The sequence below is a fragment of the Centropristis striata genome, chromosome 23 (assembly GCF_030273125.1).
Source record: "Centropristis striata isolate RG_2023a ecotype Rhode Island chromosome 23, C.striata_1.0, whole genome shotgun sequence".
NCBI lineage: Eukaryota > Metazoa > Chordata > Actinopteri > Perciformes > Serranidae > Centropristis > Centropristis striata.
The window spans coordinates 24821424-24843359 of record NC_081539.1 but is presented as its reverse complement, the minus strand read 5'-3'; the positions used below and the strand labels follow the sequence as shown (position 1 = coordinate 24843359).

Here is a 21936-nt window from a genome sequence, read left to right as displayed (position 1 = left end):
TCAGAACATGTCCATATTTTTTACACTATGCAATTAGCCAAAAAGTGTCATGGGCGGGACTATCATTGTCTAACGCCCACTAAAGCTTTTGCATGTGGCAAGTCAACTTTGAGTCAGCCGCCTGTCACTCAAAGCAGCCATGATCTTAACAATGCAAATGATATAAATTCCAGGGTGAATTATATAAAAATGAACCAACACACAATTGTCATGGATGAGGAAAATGGCTATAAAGCCCAAAACAGTTTTTTGAACGAGGCTGTAAATATGTTTATTTCTGCTGTAGAGCATTTCAAAATAGGTGTCAATGAGGTTTGACTCACTTTTGGAGCCAGCCTCAAGTGGCCATTCAGGGAACTGCAGCCAATGGCACTTAAGTATTGGCTTCACTTTTCAGCTCAGGAGGCTGCTACTTGGGCATAACCAGTATGTTGGCATGGCTACGCATTAGTATCGACTTAGAATGACTTTGGATTCAGGCTAGCACGTCTGTCTCTTGACTGGTTAGGGAAAAATCGAATCCTTCTCCTGTGAAAATTGATTCGAGTGGAGTCAGTGTCAGACTTGAGATGGAAAAGGAGTGTAAATGATTGACACTTCTGGCTGATATCACGCAAATATAACCCAGCTTGACTGCACTCTCTACGGCTTTACTTTTAATGTATCCCTTGGTTTTAGTGGATCAACCCTGAAGACCAGACCAGAACAACAAACAAGTATCTGCTACTACTCTCCATCAGTTGTGCTCCAGGACTCTGTTATGTTTGGAAAGAACCCCGCTCACTCACTGGTTTTGTGCTCTCTCCCTCTGAGTGCTTCACCTCCCTTCTGCTTCATCTTGAAGCCATCAGCTCCCCAGTCTGCTTCTCTGTAAATTGAATTTGAAATAGTCATTTCTTTTATAAGCCGGGTTAGTAAACCCCAAAAGGCCTTACAGACTTCAGCATGTGTCGTTCTGAACGGCTTCAGATTCAGCTTTGGGGCTGCTGACCCACACAGCCTGTTTCTCTCACTGTCACCAACAAACGTTGCTCATGCTCTGCTGATGACCTGTATATGGGCCACATAGGCCTGGATAAATGCAAATGTCCTCTGTCCTTGTGAGCTCATGACATCAGTTGGTTTACAGCCAAGTCTGCTCACTTCATTTACCCCAAATTGAGTGCAAAGGGTTACTTCAGAACAATTTAAGCTTTAAAAAACGGAAAAAAAATACTGACATAACCGACAGCCGCATAGAACTCATCCTGAGTATTTGGCCCAAACCTTCTGTTTAGCAAACACACGTGCACTTAAATCCAGAAATTGATTGTTTGCAGAAGGATGTGCGGATGGAAAGCTTCCCTGAGGCATGTGTGCCATCTGTTTAGTTCAAAAAAGAAAATTAATATTCATCTTTTTTTTTTAACTGATCAAAAAGTGGAATTTCAAGTTGCCTGACTTGGAGTTGTTTCTGATTTGGGACAGCAGTGTTCCTCAAACAACAGGAAAGGCCGGGACAATGGTGGGAAGTGGAGGCTGGAGGGAAATGCTTTATTGCCTCTATGTTTCCTTTTCTTTCCAGAGACAAGCAGGAGAGCGGTGTTAGTGGTTTTTCTGTTTGTAGCACTTTAGGTGTGTGTTTTATTATTTCTGTGTGTGCTGAATTGGTGCAAAAAACAGAACCTCAAAAGAGATGTATTGCCTTGTCTTGTCTCTTAACTTTGTAAATGTATTCCTGCACACGTACAGTTATTGTGTTCTTTTATGGATTATTAAACTACAGATGTTTGCACGTCTGTTTCTATGTGCATGTTTTTGTTTGTGACTGTGCATGCATGCACTTTTGCGTCCCGCTGCCATGCTGACCCTCTGTTTCCTCTTCCCCGTCTCCAGGTCTGTACGAGCTGCTGGCGGCGCTGCCCTCCCAGCTGCAGCCCCATGTCAGCCGCCCCGAGGACAACACCTTCCTCCAGGACATGTTCGGGGAGAGAAGCCTCCGCTCGTTGGTCAAGGTAAAACAACAAAGATGCCTCCTTTTTTTGCGAGTTATGTGTTTTGCTTAGTGGTTTATTGAAGATGTTTATCAAATTTAGATGCCCATGTTGCTTTTTCCACGGCACTGCAGTTATCAAAGAGCAAATTTGGTAACACTTTATATTAGGGAACACATATTCAACATTAATTAGTTGCTTATTAGCATGCAAATAAGTAATATATTGGCTCTTAATTAGTCATTATAAAGTAGTTATTAATGCCTTATTCTGCTTGGCCTTATTATACAACCAGTAAGACATTAACTAAGAGTTTTCTCTCAATAACCTCAGAATTATTGCTTGTTAGTAGTAAGTAAGGAAGTTGTTGTATATGAGTTATGATCTTAATATGCTTTACTTTGTATGGACTTGCATGACTATGCATGCTAATAAGCAACTAATTAATGTTGAATATGTGTTCCCTCATCTAAAGTGTTACCACAAATTTATCAATTACACTTTAGGCACTTCAGTTCTTTGTAAATGCATGCTATCAAACAATAAATAGCACTGTAGAAAATCATGCTCTTGCAGAGCATGTGTGTTTTAACCAGCATGTAGTTATATTTGGGTTGGGTATTTGCACTGAACACATTTTCAGGTACTGCCTGAAAAACTCAGTACCAAGTAGTATTGAAACAGCTCTTGTCAAACGTTACCTTAATTCAATCCCTTTTGTACCCAGATCATAGCCTGGGTATACCCATGCTGCCTTGCAAGCTCTATTTCATTTCGAACTGCAAGGCGGCATGGTGTCCATGGCCGATTCTTAGCCCTGCTTGCTTCTTAGACGATGACACGTACTATTGGACAGACGGAAGCTTGTAGTTGGCTTACAGATCCAATATGGCTGCAGCAGTCGCCAAGCTCTCTTTGGATCTAGCTGTAGACAGTGTTATAGATAGTTTAGAGCAAAAGTTTATTTTAAAAGAAGAGCAACTTTTGGCTTTATACTCCTTTATCACCACCAAAAATGATGTTTTGGCCTTGCTTCCAACAGGATTTGGCAAAAGCCTAATCTACCAACTAGCCCCGTTAGTGGCTAAGCTAATGGGGATTAGCGAGACCCTGGTCATTGTCGTCTCTACATACGTCATCCGGTATGACTGATACGATTGGCTAAGAGCTACGTACAGACGCTTATGATAGACATTCGTAGTGAACAATAAACGGCTCTGGATGATCGTAAACCACGCCTCCTCTACGGAAAAATGAATAGGTGGTCTCCAGACTATATCTCATTTGTGATTAAGTCTGGCGTTAGCCAGGCTACCCAGATCAAAAAAAAAAAGAGTTTGTGTGGTTTTTGTCGCAGCCAATCACCACAATCTTTCTTCAGTTTAATGTGACGTGTGACTGGCCCACTCCTGCAGCAACTACAACACATACAGTCTGTGGTGTAGTGAAGCTGAGCACTATAGTGATTTAGATGGGGTCGAGCAGTGGTGGCATGTCACACAACTTTCATTTACTGGATTTAAATCTAATGAGGTGGGACAAAATGGTATTAAATGAATAGTACTGGGGTCATATTTCCAAATAATTCCCAGCCCAAAGTTATATTTATTACGTTATGCAATTTAAGGAGTGACAGTTCTATAATACTGACTAATTCATTTTAACTAGCAATGTCACCACAATATGATATTCCAATCTGGAGGAAAAGCAAAAGAACATTTAGGGAAACAGATATAATTCATCCTGCTTTTTAAATATCACTAATAGTAATAAAAAAAGTAAAAATCTAAAACAGGAGGAGAAGTTGTCACTATGGAACAGCTGTCACTGGAGAATAGCTGTGCTTGCAATTGTTGTTTTTCCATTGCCATTGTCTGAAGATCACAAGGTAATTCGTCTGTGAATTTGACACAAGATAATTAAGTCGTTATAACAAGAAAACGATAATTGTTTCCTCCTGTTAGTTGTAATGTTTATCAGACATTAGGATGTAGGACTGGGCAATATGGACCAAAAGTCATATCCCAATTTATTCAGGCTGAATTTCGATATATTGCACAGTCAAAGTCAAAGCCAAATATGACATGTCACAAGTAGTTTTATTGAAACCGTTAATTTAAGTGAACATAAATACTGTATAACAACAGGAGTACCTTTTAGAAAAAAAAATCAAAGCTCCATAAAGTGCACATTTAAATAAAAAAAATCTTATATAATAGCCTATGAAATAGAATAATCAATAAGCAATCGTTCTGAAATAAATATATTTATATGAGAAAAGAATAATGAACATTACAAAAGAACTAAATATGACAAACCCTAGTAAGGGCAGAATTTGTATATAAGGAAAGGGAAAAAATTGAACTATATCGATATATATATTTTATATCGATATATCGCCACAGCCCTATTAGAAGTGCAGCAATGTCATGCACTGCAGTAGAGCTAGTTATTACTTGCATCTCTGTGGTCAAATCAGCCAATGGTAAATGCATTCCAACAGTGAGCGGAAGGATACACATGTGAAAATGTCCGGTTTTCAAACTGTGTTAAGAAAGGTTATATATGGTATATAGAAAATAAATGGAAATTAGATGAATACATATAAAACATGTTGCCTGTGCTCCTTCCAAATGTAAGAGAAATTATCATTTAATTGTAAGGGGAATGTCTGGAGCAAAATAAATAGTTGATTCCATTTCACTTGAGGGCATCTCTGACTACACTAAAGCCGTGTTTCCACTAGGGGGAAAAGTCAGCAGGAAAGTCTCAGGCCACACCCTCTCAAAAGTCTGCTCACTCTGCGTGTCTCCATTACAAGTTAGCCCCCAGAGGGATTTAGAGACTCCGGAGGTGACGTATGGTTTTTGATAAAGAATACGGATAAAGAAAGCAGCATGGCTAATTATGCACAGCGTCTCCGCTGATCATAAACATAGTGATCGTGAATTAACCGGCATCGCTAACTGTACACAGAGTGTCCGGTGCTTGTTGTAAACAAACAGAGATCGCTAAGTGAACACCTCCTGTAGCAGCGGCACATACACACTGTACTGCTACAGAGCTGACTGTTAGCCTATTAGCAATTTGCAGACTGGACGCTAAGGGGTTAACATCCCCTCTGGCTCTGCAGCTGGGAGAGACTGCTACAGGAGGAATGTTTCGATTCGGTCTTACTCTTCTTAACGAGCTGCCGGCCTCGCGGCTCGTTAAGAAGAGTAAGAAGGAGTCTCCAAAAACACCAAAAAAAAGTTGCTGGATTTGTCGCCAGGCGCTTTTTTGAAAAAAAGTTGCTAAGGGTGTCTGAAAGTCGCTAAATATAGCAACGAAGTAGTTAAGTTGGCAACACTGCATTGCCGGCTTTTACAAATGGCATGTGTTGTTGTCCCATAGAGTACTACGTCACATCCCGCTCAGCAATCTATTCAATCAGTAACCAGGCTTTTTCAGGGGAGATTAAAGGCCCTACTCTTCGACAGGGATGAAAAAAGTCCCGAAAAAAGTCCGCTCTGGACGGCTCATTTTCAAATTAGGGGTGTTTCAGAGAGTGAGGCCCGACTCATTTCAAGTATTGGGCGGTAGTGGAAACAGCCCTTAATACGGAAAATCGAATTTTTTGTGTCAAAGAGATTTTCCCAAGTAAAAGTCTAACATGTAGCTATATGGGACTTACTTTCCTAAACTGTAAAAATACTTGATTCAGTGTCTGAATATAGTCAGAGATGTCCTTACATGAAATATGTCATTGTCAGGAAGGACATATTCTTCACAAGTTAGTGGTGTCTTCAGGTACCATGTTTTATACATCTTGTGAATATAATCTAATAATCTTATATCCATGTGTACATATACACAAACAGAATCTGAACCCCTCTCCCAGGACCCAAACCCCTGAGCCAATCTTTCATATTCACATAAAAACACACTGCTTTATCCACCCTCCCTCCGTGCAGTCTCATTCATACATTACAGTTTATTGTCATTCCAACAGTCTACCCACCCAGCTCTTCTGACTCCCACTCTGCCAGCGTGAATGGGCCTGTGGTCCGATTACTGCCTGTTAAACCAGATAGCTGCAGAGTTTGGGGAGAAGATGAGCACACTTGATATCTTTATACGCTCGCAGACAGACGGAGGTAATGAATGTAACACATTCTGTCTGTCTGATCTAACCTTGTCTTCACTTGGGATTCTCTGCAGTCTTCTTTTCTGCTACTAGAAAGGGAACAGGAGGACTTTTGTACTGTAAATCAGCTTTTTTTTGTCACTATTCAACCACAAAATACACATAACGACTGCTTCAGCTCCTTCTCTAGCTCACTTATGTAATTGTTTTATGAGTCAATTTAGTAAGAAAACGTCTCTAATTGTTAGAGCTACATTTGACTGTATCCTTTGTATATGGTCTCCATTTTGAAAGAATGCCCAACACTGTTTTCATGCACTGGCATGAAATATTTCCCCCTTTGGTGGTCTCTCTCTTTCTCTCCAGCCAGAATCATTATGTCACAGAGACGATTGAGAGAGAAAAATGGACATAATTTTCATCCCCTCCCTTTTAAGAGATCTTTTCTGTGTAAGCATGTTTGTTCAGGATCCAGGTTTGTAATGCGCCAATGTGAGTGTGTAAAAGTGCCTGAATTATGGCATACCTCAGACGCTAAAGCAAAACCCCGATGTCGGGACTTGAGGAAACCAGAAGGGTTTCATTTGATGCCTGGATTGTTATGGATGGCCAAAGAATAAGGCCTCTTGAACATGGATAATGATGGGCAGGGCCTGTGCATGTTCAGGCTCTCGTTCTGGCCGGCCCCAAAGAAAACAGTGCACAGTGTGGGGCAGATAGAATGATGCTAATGAAGGTGGCATTATGTTTCTGTGATATTTAGCCAGGCGTAAGGGTGGAGCCCCCACTCCACCTCGCCCTCTAAACACCCCTGATTATACCTAGCTAAACTTTCAAGAGGAACTCAAAAGGGAGAACATATCAGTGCTGCTGAGACAAAAGTGCCATGTCCTCATAGGCTCTTTGAACTGAATTGTTAGAAGAAGTTGTACTTAAAATGTCAACAGAGTGGATAATTTTCCTCTGCAATGTTTCCAAATAATTAAGATGTAACAATGAATAACAGATGAGAATTTGAATGGAAGACAAAAAGTAGCGATGTAATAGTCTAAAAGTAAGAAAACACTCATTCACAACACAATTTGGTCTATCAGGTAAGACTAGAATATTGTATAGCCTATATTATAAGGACCATTTGAGATCATTGGTCACATTTTTCAAGAGTAAACTATATTTTAAATACCGCTGAAATCAATATCTGTCAATATGTGTCCACTCCAGTCACCCAGATAGAAATGTGCTCCATGAACCCATTGTTGCTGTACTAATGTTACCATTATTTGATGAAACGCTAGCAGGGACGGTGTTCTAAGAAGACTCATGACTTGGCATTGCTTATACCATTTCTGTCTTAGTGTTCACGCTTGATCCACTGTTGAGCTAGCTGGCGTTAGCCTGCTTGGTTGATTCAAAGAGACTGTAGCATACTTGCCAGTTGGCTAGCTAGTTGGTAAGCTAGTTTTATTGTGCTGATAGCCAGTCCATTTCATCAGGAGAGAAGCTGACTGATTGGTGAACCCAGCTGCTAAATGATTTCAGTTGGTGGCAACGTTGGGTGGAAGCCAGTCAGGATAAGATGATAAGTTCACATCAGAGCAGAGAGCTGCCACGACTGCAGGTCAAAGTGGTGACACTCCATAGCAGCTGAGACAGCATGTGTCCATCTGTATTTAACTGTGTACATTACTGGAATAGTAATGTGTTTAAGTGGGATTTCTGGGGACAACAACTAGTTGACTAATCGAGCACATCCTGATTTTACAATGATCAAAAGGTGGATCAGTGCAGCATTGGCTGAAATCTCTTTTCACTTGTCAGTTTACCTATCAATATTTGAGCTTGGTGTCATGACCAAAATAATGACATTGGGGGTACTAGCAACCAAAATTAGTTTTGTTTGCCAGTTGAGGTTGCTCAGGTTTCTTAATTGGATGCCTCAATGTAGAGACATTCCAGGCACATCCAGGTCAGGGTTCCAGGGTTACTTTGCAAAACCTCATAAACAGATAAATGGCAAAGGATGGCTGGATAGATATAAAGGGAAAAGATGTCGCTGCACTACCAACTATACCAATGGTAAAAAAGCATAGAGCTCTTGGAAGCAGTTTTTCCTTCCTCCTTCTTGTCTTCTTTTTAAATGTAAACTTCTTACAATTAAAAGCACAATAAATTGAGCTTCATGATTGTCTAAAGCTGAAATGTTTGGTGTGTGTTTGCATAAATGCAGAGTTGAAGGGTCATGATTAGCTCCCTAAATGCCATTCTGAAATTTGAATACCACTTTGTTCATGTGCCAGCGAGATAGTGAATAGCCCCCTTTGAGGCCCGTGTCAGTGCAATTCACTAAGTATTAGTTAAGGTCTAAGCTAATGTAACCCAATTCACTATTGCTACTGTGGTAGAATAAATACAGCCAATACAATGCAGTTATGGTAATGTCTCGCCATCGCAGCCACAAAATGATCAAATACGTCAGTGTAAGATCAAAGAAGCACATTATTTCTTCACCACAACCTATTTTCTTACTCTTCCTTTTTATTTCACGGAGAGAAACCGAGCTGCTTTTAGCGTCTCTTATCGTTAACGTGGAGGCATAAGTGGAAACTGCCCCGCTCCAGACAAGCAGAACTATGTGTTTCCTCTGCTTTCTACTTGGTACTGAGACGTGAGCCAGCCTGTCAGCCAGTGAGCCAAATGGACAGACAGGGAGACTTTGAAACACACACAGAAGTACAGAACAACCATCTCGCCTTACAGCGGAGACCAGCACTCAGAAGCAACATTCAGGTGAACATGGCTAACGTCAGTGGCACGCCATTAATAAAACCTTAATTGTCCCCTTCCTCTTAAGCCCCACCACCAAATCTCTACAGATTCCACCTCTTATTCCACAAGGCTGTGAAGGGGATACTTTGGGAATGGCTAAACAGCAGAGAGAAAACACACACATCATGTTAATCTGACAGACTCGGCAACCCAGGTCGCTCATATGGAAACGCTCAAGCCTCACCTGGGTAATTATGAAGCATCAGTTACTGGTCAGTCCGTCTGGAGGGAGAGAGAAGGACCAGAGGAAGAGGTGTTAAAGATGGAAAGAGAGACAAGAAGGTAGAGGACCTACATGAAGACTTAAACCAGACTTGGGCTCTTTCTGTCTCTCCTCACCTGCCTTCATCAGATGGTTGGGACAGCCTCTCCCGTCCCTCCTAATCCTATTATGTCACAAAGATGAAACAAATATTTTCTAATATCATCTTTCAGCGGGGCCAGGGCCTCGCGAGCCCACCTCATTTTGCAGACTTTTCATCGGCCGCTGCATCGGAGCTGACATGTAATGCGAGCGCTGGCGTGTATAGCTAGCATAGCTAAAACGACGCAGACAGTTCCCCTCTTTTCAATTAAAGGGAGTTACTCAAGTGTGCTTTCTATAAATTCCACCACACTCACTGTTCCACTGCCAAGTTCCAACTCCACAAAAAGCCACAGGAAATATAATACAATATTCAATTTCCACCTGCCTCAGGTGGGGCTCTCCTTAAAGACCAAGTTTCTGTCAGCAGGCCTTTAGCCAGGCCCCGAGATCCCTCATTTTGTGGTCAGTCAGTTTTCCCTTAAATTCTGCTCCTGTTAGTTGCTAATAGGCTTGGCACTTGCATCATTGTTACAGAGCAACATTGATGTGGGCTTGCCAGTTTGTTCTTCGGTGCTGCAGGCCTTTAATGACATGTAAAGGTGCTGCAGCTGACGCTTGTACCCAAGTGGAAAGTTTCAGCTATTTTTGGTAAATGAGCTCATTTTCAGACAAACTGGACTGTATTTCTTGAGTACCAGACTTGGTATCCCATGAATAACTGGATCGCGCTCGAGGTAGCCCTCCAAGTTTTATGACTCACCCTGTAATGTCCATCAGCTCTACTCCTTGACGACAGCCATAGACTTGCCCTTTGGGCACTTGTCTTATCCTTTCCACACCTCAAAACATACCTTGCCTCAGGTCCCCATTACAGAGGAAGATCACAAAAAGGAAATTGTTCTAAACTTCTCACCCCGCTGCAATAGATCTCTGTGAGTCATTGAAGCCCCACACCCTGAACGCAGCAATAAACCCTGGCTAATCGTCTCTGGTACGGGACTCAGCCTGTAAACCTATACCACCTCAGAGATCCACTCGTACTGTCTGTGGTCAGCACGTCCTGTGCACTGGTCTCCTCTGAGGTCTGTATTTATTATTTTGGGGGAACAGGAACCCTCACGGGGAGTTGAGCAAACACCTGTAGGCTGCTTCGGAGACGGGAGCTCCTGTCGTTAAAAAGAGATGACCTTCATATTCTTCTAGCCTCCTGAACAGCTGTGTTTGTCAACTCAGTAGATTATTGTTTTTTTATTTGGTATGAAAAAAAATCTGGTTTCAGTGATTCAACCTGCCATTTGTTCCTTGAAAATATTCTTTCTGACACAAGCCAGGTGGTTATTTACGGTTTGAAAACCTCGCTTGAATCCAAAATAAATCCTACCTTGCAATGTTATACTCTGTGCTTAGGCTTCCTTCCAAATATTTTCCTAGGAGTTTAATGGTCGACTACACCATGAAGTCGAAAGATCATGCTTAACATCCACAAACAAGCACCTCTGAATTGAGCCAGACGAGCTAGATGAATAGACGATGGATGAAGCCAAAGGCGAGGTTGTGATAGGGACAGGAGAGAGGAGGAGGGAAACTCCTCAGTGCAGCAGACAGGCTGCAGTATGCCCTGTTGACTACTGAATAACCTTAAAACTCAATGACTTGAACCATGTCTATAGCACTAAGGGGGGACAGTGAAAATGAGGAGAGGCCTACAGATCCACCAGTCCCCATTCTATCAGTCAAATGTCTGTGTTGGTAATCAAGGAAAATCTCTGGAGTGATCCCGCAACCATTATTCCAGGTCACTTTGGTTGACCCCGATTTTGTATTCCTTTGGAAAAAAAGGACTCAAAGTGAAACCAGAAGGTCTTCACGATACGAAGCCAATCTTAATAGGACATGGAGCATAGGAGCAACACACAAAATATGGAAAATGAGGTTCATGGTGCCATATAGTGTATTTTATGGCTCCCACATGGCCCGAAGGAACTGCCTGAAGATATCATGGGCTCACCTGGAGCTTTTAAACGTAGTCGTCTTAAATGTATATGTTGAATTGACTGCCTCAGAAGGTACTCAAATCAATCTGATTCAAGTCAGATGCATTTATCCTGCCTTTAAGCCCTCAATCATTTAGAATCCTGCATCCTAACCCGTTAGCTGCTATACATCACATGAAGGAGTTGCTTGATTGATATATGGCACTTCTCTGGTGATGTTTTTGAAACACAAACTTGCAGTTGGAGTTTAACTGTGTCCCGATAGGGTCTGTGTGTGACTGTGGCGTGCGCTGTCCTGGCCTGACAGAATACATGCCGTCTATGGAGGTGTGTCAGGGGCCTCTCCGCTCTCCCTCTTCTAAGAACTCCAGGAGGAAATGTATCCCCTATCTAAATGATGTGGCTGTCATGACTGTTGGCCAGTTGCCCTGGTCTACTCTCTCTTGTTCTTTGGATCTACTTCTAGTCCTTAATTAGCTGTCACATTCTCCAGGCTTTTTCCACAACAAATGAGAGACAAGCTCAGCCACCAGACTGCTCTGTATGGGGTCTTGGTCAAGGAAAGGTGATGACTTTGCATGAGTTCTTTGCTCAACAATGCGAGGATACACAAAACCATCATTGGCATCTCTGCAGAGTTGTAGCTCAGCAACTGGGTCCAGGACAAGGAGAATTTTAATTGCCATTGACAATTAATGATTCTTAAAAGTTAAACAAATTTATGTCTAACTGGGTGTACCAACAGGATGCTAAAGTCTTGCCCTGGAGAAACTGGTGTTGACAGAAAAAATGGCTGGAAGCCTTGGCAGACCTTTATAATAGTATTTCTGGTGAGTTGTTTATATTTCTAAACTTGAGACTATCTTGGGATATGTATGTTGCAATGGAACACAAGACAGAGTGTTTGGCGAAATAGATGAAAAGTACCAGATTTGCTCAGTATGCGTGTGAAAAAATACTGTCAAATAAAAATGCCTACAAAAATATAAATGTTGATAGTTAAGTAGTTTTCATCAATTAACATAACATTAACAATCATATCAATATTTGGTGTGAGCAGCCTTTACTTTCATTTTTTCACACTTGCCTAAGACTTTTGCACAGTACTGTATGTGTTATGTTGAAATGTTCTCTGATTTATGTCTCTACCAAAGGAGCAATCAAAATGAGATAATTTGTGAGTCGAATGGTGGGTTTGGCTCTGTTATAGGGCTGGGCAATATGGACCAAAAGTCATATCCTGATATATTTAGGGTGAATATCGATATACAATATATATCCCGATATTTTTATCACAAAGTGAGAGCAACTATTCAGTCAAAGCCAAATATGACATGTCACTAGTAGTTTCATTGACAACAACAGCTTATTTAAGTGAACATAAATACTGAATAACAACAGGAGAACCTTTTTGCAAATCAAAGCTCGATAAAGTGCACATTTAAATTAAAATATATCTTAAATAAAAAAATAAAAATAGCCTATGAAATAAAATAGGCCAATCTTGTTCCGAAATAAATATATTCATATGAGAAAAGAATAATGAACATTACGAAAGAACTAAATATAACAAACCCTAGGAAGGGCAGCATTTATATATATAAAAAAGAAAAAAATTTAACTTTGTCAATATATGCGATATGGTCTAATTCCATATCACATTTAAAAATCTATCGATATATCTTTTATATGGATATATCGCCCAGCCCTACTCTGTTACCTCCTTGGGATCTTTTCTACTTTTTTTGCCACTCACAAGGAGACATTTTCCCATATGTCTTAGAGTGGATAAGTAGGAAAGACTAACAGTGAGACACAAATGTGGTCCAGGGGTGTAAAGTTGGGGGGCCAATGGCCTCAACCCTACTTCCTATACCCCTATTTCTGGCGCCTTTTTTCTGACCACACCCACCTTTGACCTCAGCCTTTATTCTATTCTCAGCTACACACATAAAGTTTCATGGCTGCATCTGGCATGGTTCTAACGCTACTACAGTGTTGACAGACAGACAGACAACTGGAAAAGAATGGCTTCCTTGGTTGTCCCCCCCCCCCCCCCCCCCCCACACACACACACACACACACACACACACACAGACACACACACACACACACACACACACACACACACACACACACACACACCCTAGCCCCTTACGGTTACCCTAACATGTAGGAAGTACAAGAACACGCACGCACGCACGCACACACACACGCACACACACACAGACTCACAAGGCGAAACAAATACCAGCCGTACTCTGTCACTGCTGGTCATAAAATCCTACTTTTGGGAGATCAACGACCACAGAAGATTGTCTGAAACAAGTTATTTGGGATAGTAGATCCACGATGAAAGATTTTTAAGTGTTCAGCCCTTTGTGTAAACTTTGTACTCACTGATGGCAATGTTGACTGGAAGCTGACATTTCTAATACCTGCTCCATGATGACACTGGGTTGAATCTAATTTTGCTCAGTGTAAACTTCTTAGTTTTGCCCTTCAACAGACGGATGGAAAATAGTCCTGTCATCTGCAGGATTGTTCATGAACCACAGCAGTACAATGTCCAGGATCTGATGCCATCGTGCTCCAGCTGAAGCCAACACTTTGTAAACTGACCTACTGTAACAGAAGAAAAAGCCAATCTCAATTTTTCTCCTTCTGCCCTGAGTAAACATATCATTTCACAGCTATTCCAGTTGCAACCCTGCATGTCTGTCTGTAACCCCCTCCTCCCCCTCCCTTCCCGTCTCCCTAACTTGGTCTAGTCTACCAGGCCACGATGCCTTGACAAGGTGTTCTGGATCAGACCTAGAGATCGGACCCGGGTGGATTAACGGAGGCCTGATACCAGATCCGCTCCGTTGGGTAGATAGAGAAACAGGAGTGGGAGAAAGACCGTCAACCCTAACTGGTCCGACTTGAAGTATTCTGGGCAGTGGACATTAACCAGAGGCCTTGAGCCTCTTTGCAGGACTCAGAAACACTATCCAGCCCTGTGATCTCCAGACCTCTCTTTCTCCTTCCATCAGCACACCTCTCCATCTATCAAGCTTTCGCTCTCTTGCACGCTCTCTCCGTCTTTTGGTGCCAGACATTGCTTGCTGTAGAGTGTCTGGATTAGTGTTTGTATGGCCTTTTTTTTCCTTGGCTGTACCTCCACGTTGCCATTCGAGGCCTGAGGCGATCATTGTTCTCTTTACTGTTTCTTTGATCATGAAGAGAACATAAATACTGTTCGAATTACTAAATTTTCTTAGTAAAAGTGTCTTGAAGGGTCTCCAAAGTGTCTCACCTTTAGCCTTAACAGTGATCTTCAGCAGTGGCTGGAGTTCTTGTCTGATGAAGATTAAGATGGATGTTGTGTTTTTGTTCCAGTCCATCCTTATTGAATTCTTTTCATATCAATTCTTACCCATGTTAGTGTTTTTCTTCAAATTTTTTTCTCCTTGTGTGTATTTTAAGCCCGCAGGGTATTTCTGGAAGCAAACACAACTTAGTCTGAGGCCTCTCTGGAGACAGGACACACACTGCTCCTTTTGTAGCATGTTTTTTTTAAAGCTTTCAGTGAAGGTGCACATTCATTCATCTTTTCTCAGCCTCTACTTAAAGGGAGCTTTCCTCCTTGAGTTTTGAGCATTTTGATCCTGAATCTTCTGCCCTATTTGACATAGAAGTAGCACTACATTTCTCATCGGAGAACCTTCAGAATCCTCGTCTTTGATTCGCTTGTGTGTCCAGGAGTTGCACTCTGGTTTGAGCTAAGCCCTCCTTGGCTGTAGCACAGTCTCTCACTGTTTTTTTTTTTTTTTTAATTCCACCAGGCCACTTCTCCTGTTTGCCAGGAGCATTGCTGCCTCACCAAAGGGACAGAGAACGCGCTATGCAAAAAAGCGCAGTAATGACTTTAAAATACATTACTGCGTCATGGACAGGCACTTGGAAAGCGTCCTGAACTGTAAATAAAAGCATTTCAATCTCGCATTTGCTCACCGAGCAGAGGAGAAATTCCACAGTAACTAAGTAAGTCGAGGTGGTGGAGCAACAACTACCTAAGCAGATGTCACTAGGACTGTGGTATGTTGGAGCGCCGAAGACACTGGCAACCTCTCTCATTTATTTCATCTGTTTTCTTACAAAGATGATCAGGACAGATGAAGTAACCGGAGCTGCCTTGCCTGGCTTTTTATGGCCCTTTTTCTGTAGAAGAACAGACAGAGAGTCAGAGCACTGGGTGGAGTTGTTGGGACTTCATGAACAGTAGAGAGTAGCTGTTCAAATATGACGTGGCTATGTGAAATTAAACAGATGAGGATGAAAATTTCCAGGAATTGCCCTTGAGTGGCTGTCTAAAAGTTGATGCCATAAAACATGGAACGGATTGACAGCAGTTTATCCTGGTACCACTTAAACAAACCGCCGCCAAGCTTGTACTCACTTCTATCTAGGGATGTCAAGTATCAACACTGAAAAAAAAGTATCAATACTAAAACGTTGTATCTGGATACGATACTCATTTTCAAAAGTATCGATACCCCTCGCCCCCCCTCCCGACGCCGAGCTGCCGACGCTGCGTCCTTCTCTCTCTCTGCCTGCACACACACACACACACAGCAGCAGGCCCCTCCCCCTCACCGTGACGTGAACAAGTAGTACTTCAAACTTGGCGAAACATCTTAAGGGCCGACACCCTTTACAGCCTTTACAGTGAATTTCGACAGGTTAGTGTCTTTTGTTTCAAACTGACCTATTACTGATGTTATCGTGGCTGGTGGCTCGCATTAATGTTGGCCGTGTTATTATTAGTCATTAGCCGCAGCTAGCAATTAAAGGCTGACGTCACGTTAATGATTATAAGCAACGTAAATAAATAAAAAAATCAGGCACGTAGTATGCCCATATTACGTTAGTTGGAACCTGGTCTCACAGGAATCTGTGAAATAGCCACAGATTTGCTTAACTCAAAATCCGTGGAATAGCCACAGATTAACTCGAATTTCTGTGAAACTGTCACGGATTTCACTACAATGCAAATCAATGACAGTCATGTCCCGTGGCTATTCCAACATACAAAGTGATTATGTACATTCACTGAGTGAATATTTAGAAAATAAAACATATATTTCTCGCTAGAAATGCAATCAAAATCCATTTTTATGCAGAAACTAAGTCAAAATATTGATTTTTTTTCACTAAAAATTAGAGAACTGTCCGCCATGTTTTTTGTTCTGACTGCCGGGACCTTAAAGGTCACGTGACTTTGAACAAACCAATAGGAAAAAATATTAACTTGCATTGCAGAAAAATCCAGTCAGTTTCACGGAAATTTGAGTGATTCCGTGGCTATTCCACGGATTTTGAGTTGAGCGAATCCGTGGCTATTTCACAGATTCCTGTAAAGACCAGGTTCCGTGACAACCCTACTTCTATCTCCGTCACTAACCTTATCACTGCTCTGGTGCACCTCTGAGGGCCATTGCAAAGCCTCTCTATTGCCTCTTCCTTCCAACACCATTTGTCTACCTTCACATCCCATCTGGGGTCTTCATGTCACAGCTTTTCGCGCTCTACAGCTGAGCGGAGCAACCATCTGCCTCCCTCAGGCCTTCAACAGATTACCACCACGACGCGCCTAATGCACCATGTTTTATAGCCGAGTAATGTCGGCTTTACGCAGGGATTTGAACCTCTAAGCTGACCTTGAAACATTGCTGCTCTGTTGGCTGAGACAGTCCTAACAGGTCATGATTTATGGCAGGAGACTGTGGATAAGTCAAGCTGAAATGGCTGTACCTGTTTAAGGCCAACAGTTGAGCTGGAGTTTTGACGGGCAGTGAGGGGCGTACACATGCAAAGACATTTAACACATAGTTCTGTTGCATTCTTCTCACCAGCAATTTTAAAAGTGGAATGCAGCCATCAGTACTGCCCTACAAAGTCTAACTGCAGTTACTACACAGAGGGTAAAACTGAGAAGAACTGCTTTAAAGTTTTTAAACTTTTTTTTACTTGGCCAGCCAAATGGGTTGTATGACACTTATTTCTACATGTATTGATGATGGAATTTTAATGCTCAAAAATCATGACCATTTATTTGACCTTTGACCCCCAAAATGTAGTTACTGCACTCTGGTTTTGCATTACTGTAAGAGGATCTAATAGTAATGCATAAACAGAGTGCAGTAACTACAATGTTGTTTAACAACTCTTTTCAAATATTTGTGTATTTTAGACTTAATATAATAAAGTAATGTTATATTTTAGTCTTTATATAATTTTATCTTACTTTTCTACTTAATCACTATCTAGATATTCATTTCTCTATCAAATAAACTTATAACTTCTATTATTCTTGTCTTCACTATTCAACACAATAAAGAAATACAAGGCAACACTGTATCACAGTTGATTTTGTAATTACTGCAATTTTTACATTATTATTTCTCTGAAATTAAGCAATATCTAAATCTAAAACTTTGTCACAAGATAAAACTGACATAAAGGAGTTCATTTTTAGTTATAACTCAATTTTGACCAAAAATGTAGTTACTGCAGTTAGACTTTGTAGGTCAGAGTAGGGGGTGTAGTGTACTCATTTTTTTCGGTCAAGGTTTGGTTCATATCTTGGTTTCTTCTCTTTTTTTTGGCACTTTGAACACTAAAGAACACTCTACACAGGTAGATTAACATTACAAATTAACTTCACATAATTAAAGTCCCCCAATTTTTTTCCTCTGCACTGGAGAGTTCACGTTTCTTTTCTGGCTTTTGACTGGATTTTCAGCAGTCAGTGGTTGAAAAGATTTTCAGATACCTTACTTAAGTAAAAGTATGAATACCGCACTATGAAACTAATCTAAATTAAACTAAAAGTACAAAAGTAAGTACCAGTTATGCAGAAAGGACCCACTCAGATTATTATATATATTCTAGAAATGTTATTAGATTACTATGACTGATGCATTTATCTAAGCAGCGTTTTCATTCTGTGAAGATAGGGCTCATTTTAACGACTTAATATACTTTAAGTATATGAGATTAAATTAAAAAATGTCTAATCACTTTAAATTGATCACGTTTTATGTTAAATCTCGACCTGAAAAGTTACTAAACCTGTCAACTAAAAGTCTAAAGTTAAATAAAATGGAAATTCCTTAGAAGTACTTGTATCTCAAAATTGTACTTAAGTACAATACTTGAGTAGATACTTATTTATATTCTACCACTGAAAGTAATAATGTTCTTCATCTAGTTTCCCCCTGGCGTTCGTTTGAATCTCTCTCTTTCCTACAATCTCTGATTGTAGGAAAGTGCAGTGAAAGTGAAAACACCCCTCTAGTAAAAACTTTGCATTGATACAAATAGTATCGAATAGTACAAATAGTATCAATAGTAAATAGTAGTATAGTCAAGGTCAGACGTTTTAGGGGATCTAAAAATAACAAAAACACATTTTTGAGTGTCTTTATTAAATAAAGAGGACCAGTCTACACATTGCTGACTATTGACTGTGTCCATTCATAAACTTACAAATTAAAAACTTTTGGTCCACAAAGTCAATTTTCAAGACTATTTTAAATCCGCATTCTTTCCTCTCTGTAGAATGAACAGACAGACAGATAGTGGGCAGCATCACTCGCTACATCCAAGTCAGCTGGTGTTGGGATGTATGAGAAAAAAATGATGCATGTAAAGTGGATATACTAGACCAGTGGTCCTCAAATGGAGGTACGTGAAGGCACTCCAGGGGGTAAGTGAGATTTTAAAATATACATTTAAAAAGTAGCATCCATGCAAAAATCCTTTAAAAATAATTAGGAAAATATAAGTATAAGTTCATGAAATGAATTTTATATTCAGCAGGCTATTCAATTTCCTGATCCTAAAAACCCAGAGTGTCCCCCATACCAGGATGGTTGGACCCAACCTGTCATATGCCACCTGGCATCACCTGTCAATCACTTTTTAATTTTGCTATACAAATAAACCTGCCTTGCCTTGCATTGCCTTGAAAACTCAAAGATGGAGTCGTGGTTGAAGTGTAGCAGTTATAGTTTTAAATGGTTATATGCTCACTGTTTTTACTACATTAGTTTGAATCACTACAGTTTAGTGATGAGAAATATTTGCAATAAATTTAGTTTTTAGTTTTTCCAAATGTTTGAATTTTGTATGTGTTTATCAGTTCTAAAGTTTAATAAATCAGACACTGATGGCACAGCGCTCTGGTTTTTTTTTTTTTTGTCAACCAAAAATGCTTCGCCCTGGTTAGGGGGTACTTGGCTGAAAAAATATTTCACAGGGGGTACATCGATGAAAAAATGTTGAGAACCACTGTAGTAGACTGTATACCTTTGGGTTTTGGACTGACAGAACAAGACATTTAAAGACACCTTGGACTTTGAGAAACTGGGATGGACATTTTTCACCATTTTTCTGACATTTTATAGATCAAAATTAATCTGCAGATTAATCACAATGTAAGTAATTGTTTATTGCAGCCCTAACCCCTGGACATTGGTGTATTTTATTGTATTGTGAATGACATCATGGACTGTGATGGTGGCCAAAGGCTGATGACAACTTGAAAAGACTCAAATAAACTTGTCAACACATTGTTGTGGTAATCAACTTCCGCTAAATGTGTAGCCTTTGGCCAAAACACTAAAAACATTTCCAGTAGGAGTCATTAGAAGATCACATCCTGTGATTGTCATCCACCACAGAGCTGCTACTGTAGACTGCTGCCTTGTTAAATAGAGTTTGTGTAGCGAAGAGGAAATATTATGTCTAACAATCTGAAAACAGATGTTTTAATTGCACGCAGCATCTGTAGCTGCTCACACAGTGACAGCAAACAAACTGCTTTGCATGTCGCCTACGGAGTGATTCTCTGTCGCACACTGACACTGCTCCATCTGTGTGTGTGTGTGTGTCCACATGTGTGGATTTGGCCCTCCAGGCACAGAGTTGGCCCAGGGGCCTCTCTGTCACTCTCTCCCCAGCCAAAGGGCCTTCTGTTCCACCATCATGCTGGAATGCTTTGTGGGACATCCAGCTGGAGGCTCCAGGAGCGGGGCCCAGATCAGTCAGAGCCATGGCCGAGTCCCCTTCACCATGCTGGGCTGAGGAGAGACTCGGGAGCGGCTGCTGAGGATAGTCGTCCCTGCTAGTTCTGTGATGGGAGCTGACAGCAGCCTGTAGGCTGTCAACACATTCCTGCACAGCTGCTCTTAAGCGGGACGACTGTAGTGTTTCGTGTGTGTAGGCTGGAGCGCGCGTGTATGAATTATTCCATCTCTGCTCCTCCTATCAGTTTTTGAGCGATGAAGTGTTTTTGTGTGTGTAAATGAGTAAACGTTAACACACGAGTCGGGACAATTTTTTCCATTTTAGAAAGTCTCCAGCTTCGTCTCTCAACGTTGTGCAGTCGCAGTGTTGAGACTGATAAGGAAATGTTTAGCCAATTTAACCAGACTGTTGAAATGATTTGGAATCCTCACCAGGCCACTAGAGCATATCAAATGCATGGTGGAAAACTGGATTGTTTGTACAGCGGCTGAGCGAGCTGAAATACTTAGAGGCAAAGAAAGAGGTGTGCGTGTGCGTGTGTGTGTGTGTGTGTACTCGCACTCCAATCATAGTGAGGACCAGAATAACTTCTTAACTAACTGAGTGAGGACATTTTTGTAAAGTGAGGACCTTTCAGGCGGACCTCTCTAAAAAATGTTTTAGGGTTGGTACTTTCAGTTTCAGGTTTAGGTTAGGGTCAGAGGCTTCCAATTCATTACGTTAAGAAGAAGATTACTTTATTAATCCCACAATGGGGAAATTCAACCTCTGCATTTAACCCATCCTTTTTTACACACAAGTGAACACACCATGCAAGGAGCAGTGGGCAGCACATTACTGCACCCAGGGAGCTGTGGAGGGGGGTTAGGTGCCTTGCTCAAGGGCACTTCAGTCCTAGATCTGTGAGGATTCAAACTGACGACTCTCCAGTTACAAGCCCGATTCCTAACCTCTAGGCCACGGACTGCTCAAAAAAAGATGTCTTCAAAAAGATAGAAGTACAAGAATGCATGTTTGTGTCTTCTCGTACTTCCTACATAGTGGGGACCATGGCTTTAACCAGCAAACTGAGGACATATTTTCTTTAAAGGCCTTTTTGAGGGAGACTTGATTTTAAGGTCCAGGTTATAATTAGGTTTAGGTCAGAATACAGAGTGTGTGTGTGTGTGTGTGTGTGTGTGTGTGTGTGTGTGTGCCTGCCTTTTGGTGTGACTGCTTATCGTTTAGATCTACTATGAGTGTGTGTGAGTAGAACATGGTGTGGATGGAGGCTGGACATGTTTTCATACATGTGTGCTTGTAGCGTGTTTTTGTGTGTGTGTGTGTGTGTGTGTGTACATTTTGCTCACGCGTGTGTGTGTTTGCTCAGAGAGGCCTCGCCGTGGTCTCTGCAACCCAACATTGACCTCCTTCCTCTCTCTGCCTCGCTCTCTATCGCTTACTGATGAACACAATCTGTCCTTTCAGATCCACGAACAGCTGCAGCACTACGAAGAGAGCAAACCAGTCCCCGCTCTGGACAACGCTGCTGCTCTGGCCCATGAAGTAAGTTCTCTTTTTAGGAAGGAAGACTTCCATTTATTTGGTGGCACATGCTGATGGGTGACATACTCTATTAAATGAAAAAAAACGATG

General features: G+C 41.2%; 1 protein-coding gene across 1 annotated transcript in view; it reads left to right on the top strand.

Annotated features, from left to right (window-relative positions):
* Positions 1-21936, top strand: part of mpp7a (MAGUK p55 scaffold protein 7a) — a 209685-nt gene that overhangs the window by 71275 nt on the left and 116474 nt on the right. The window contains exons 3-4 of the mRNA XM_059326847.1: positions 1876-1994; positions 21769-21846. Coding sequence (XP_059182830.1) covers positions 1876-1994; positions 21769-21846 — 197 coding nt within the window. The remainder of the gene's footprint in view (positions 1-1875; positions 1995-21768; positions 21847-21936) is intronic.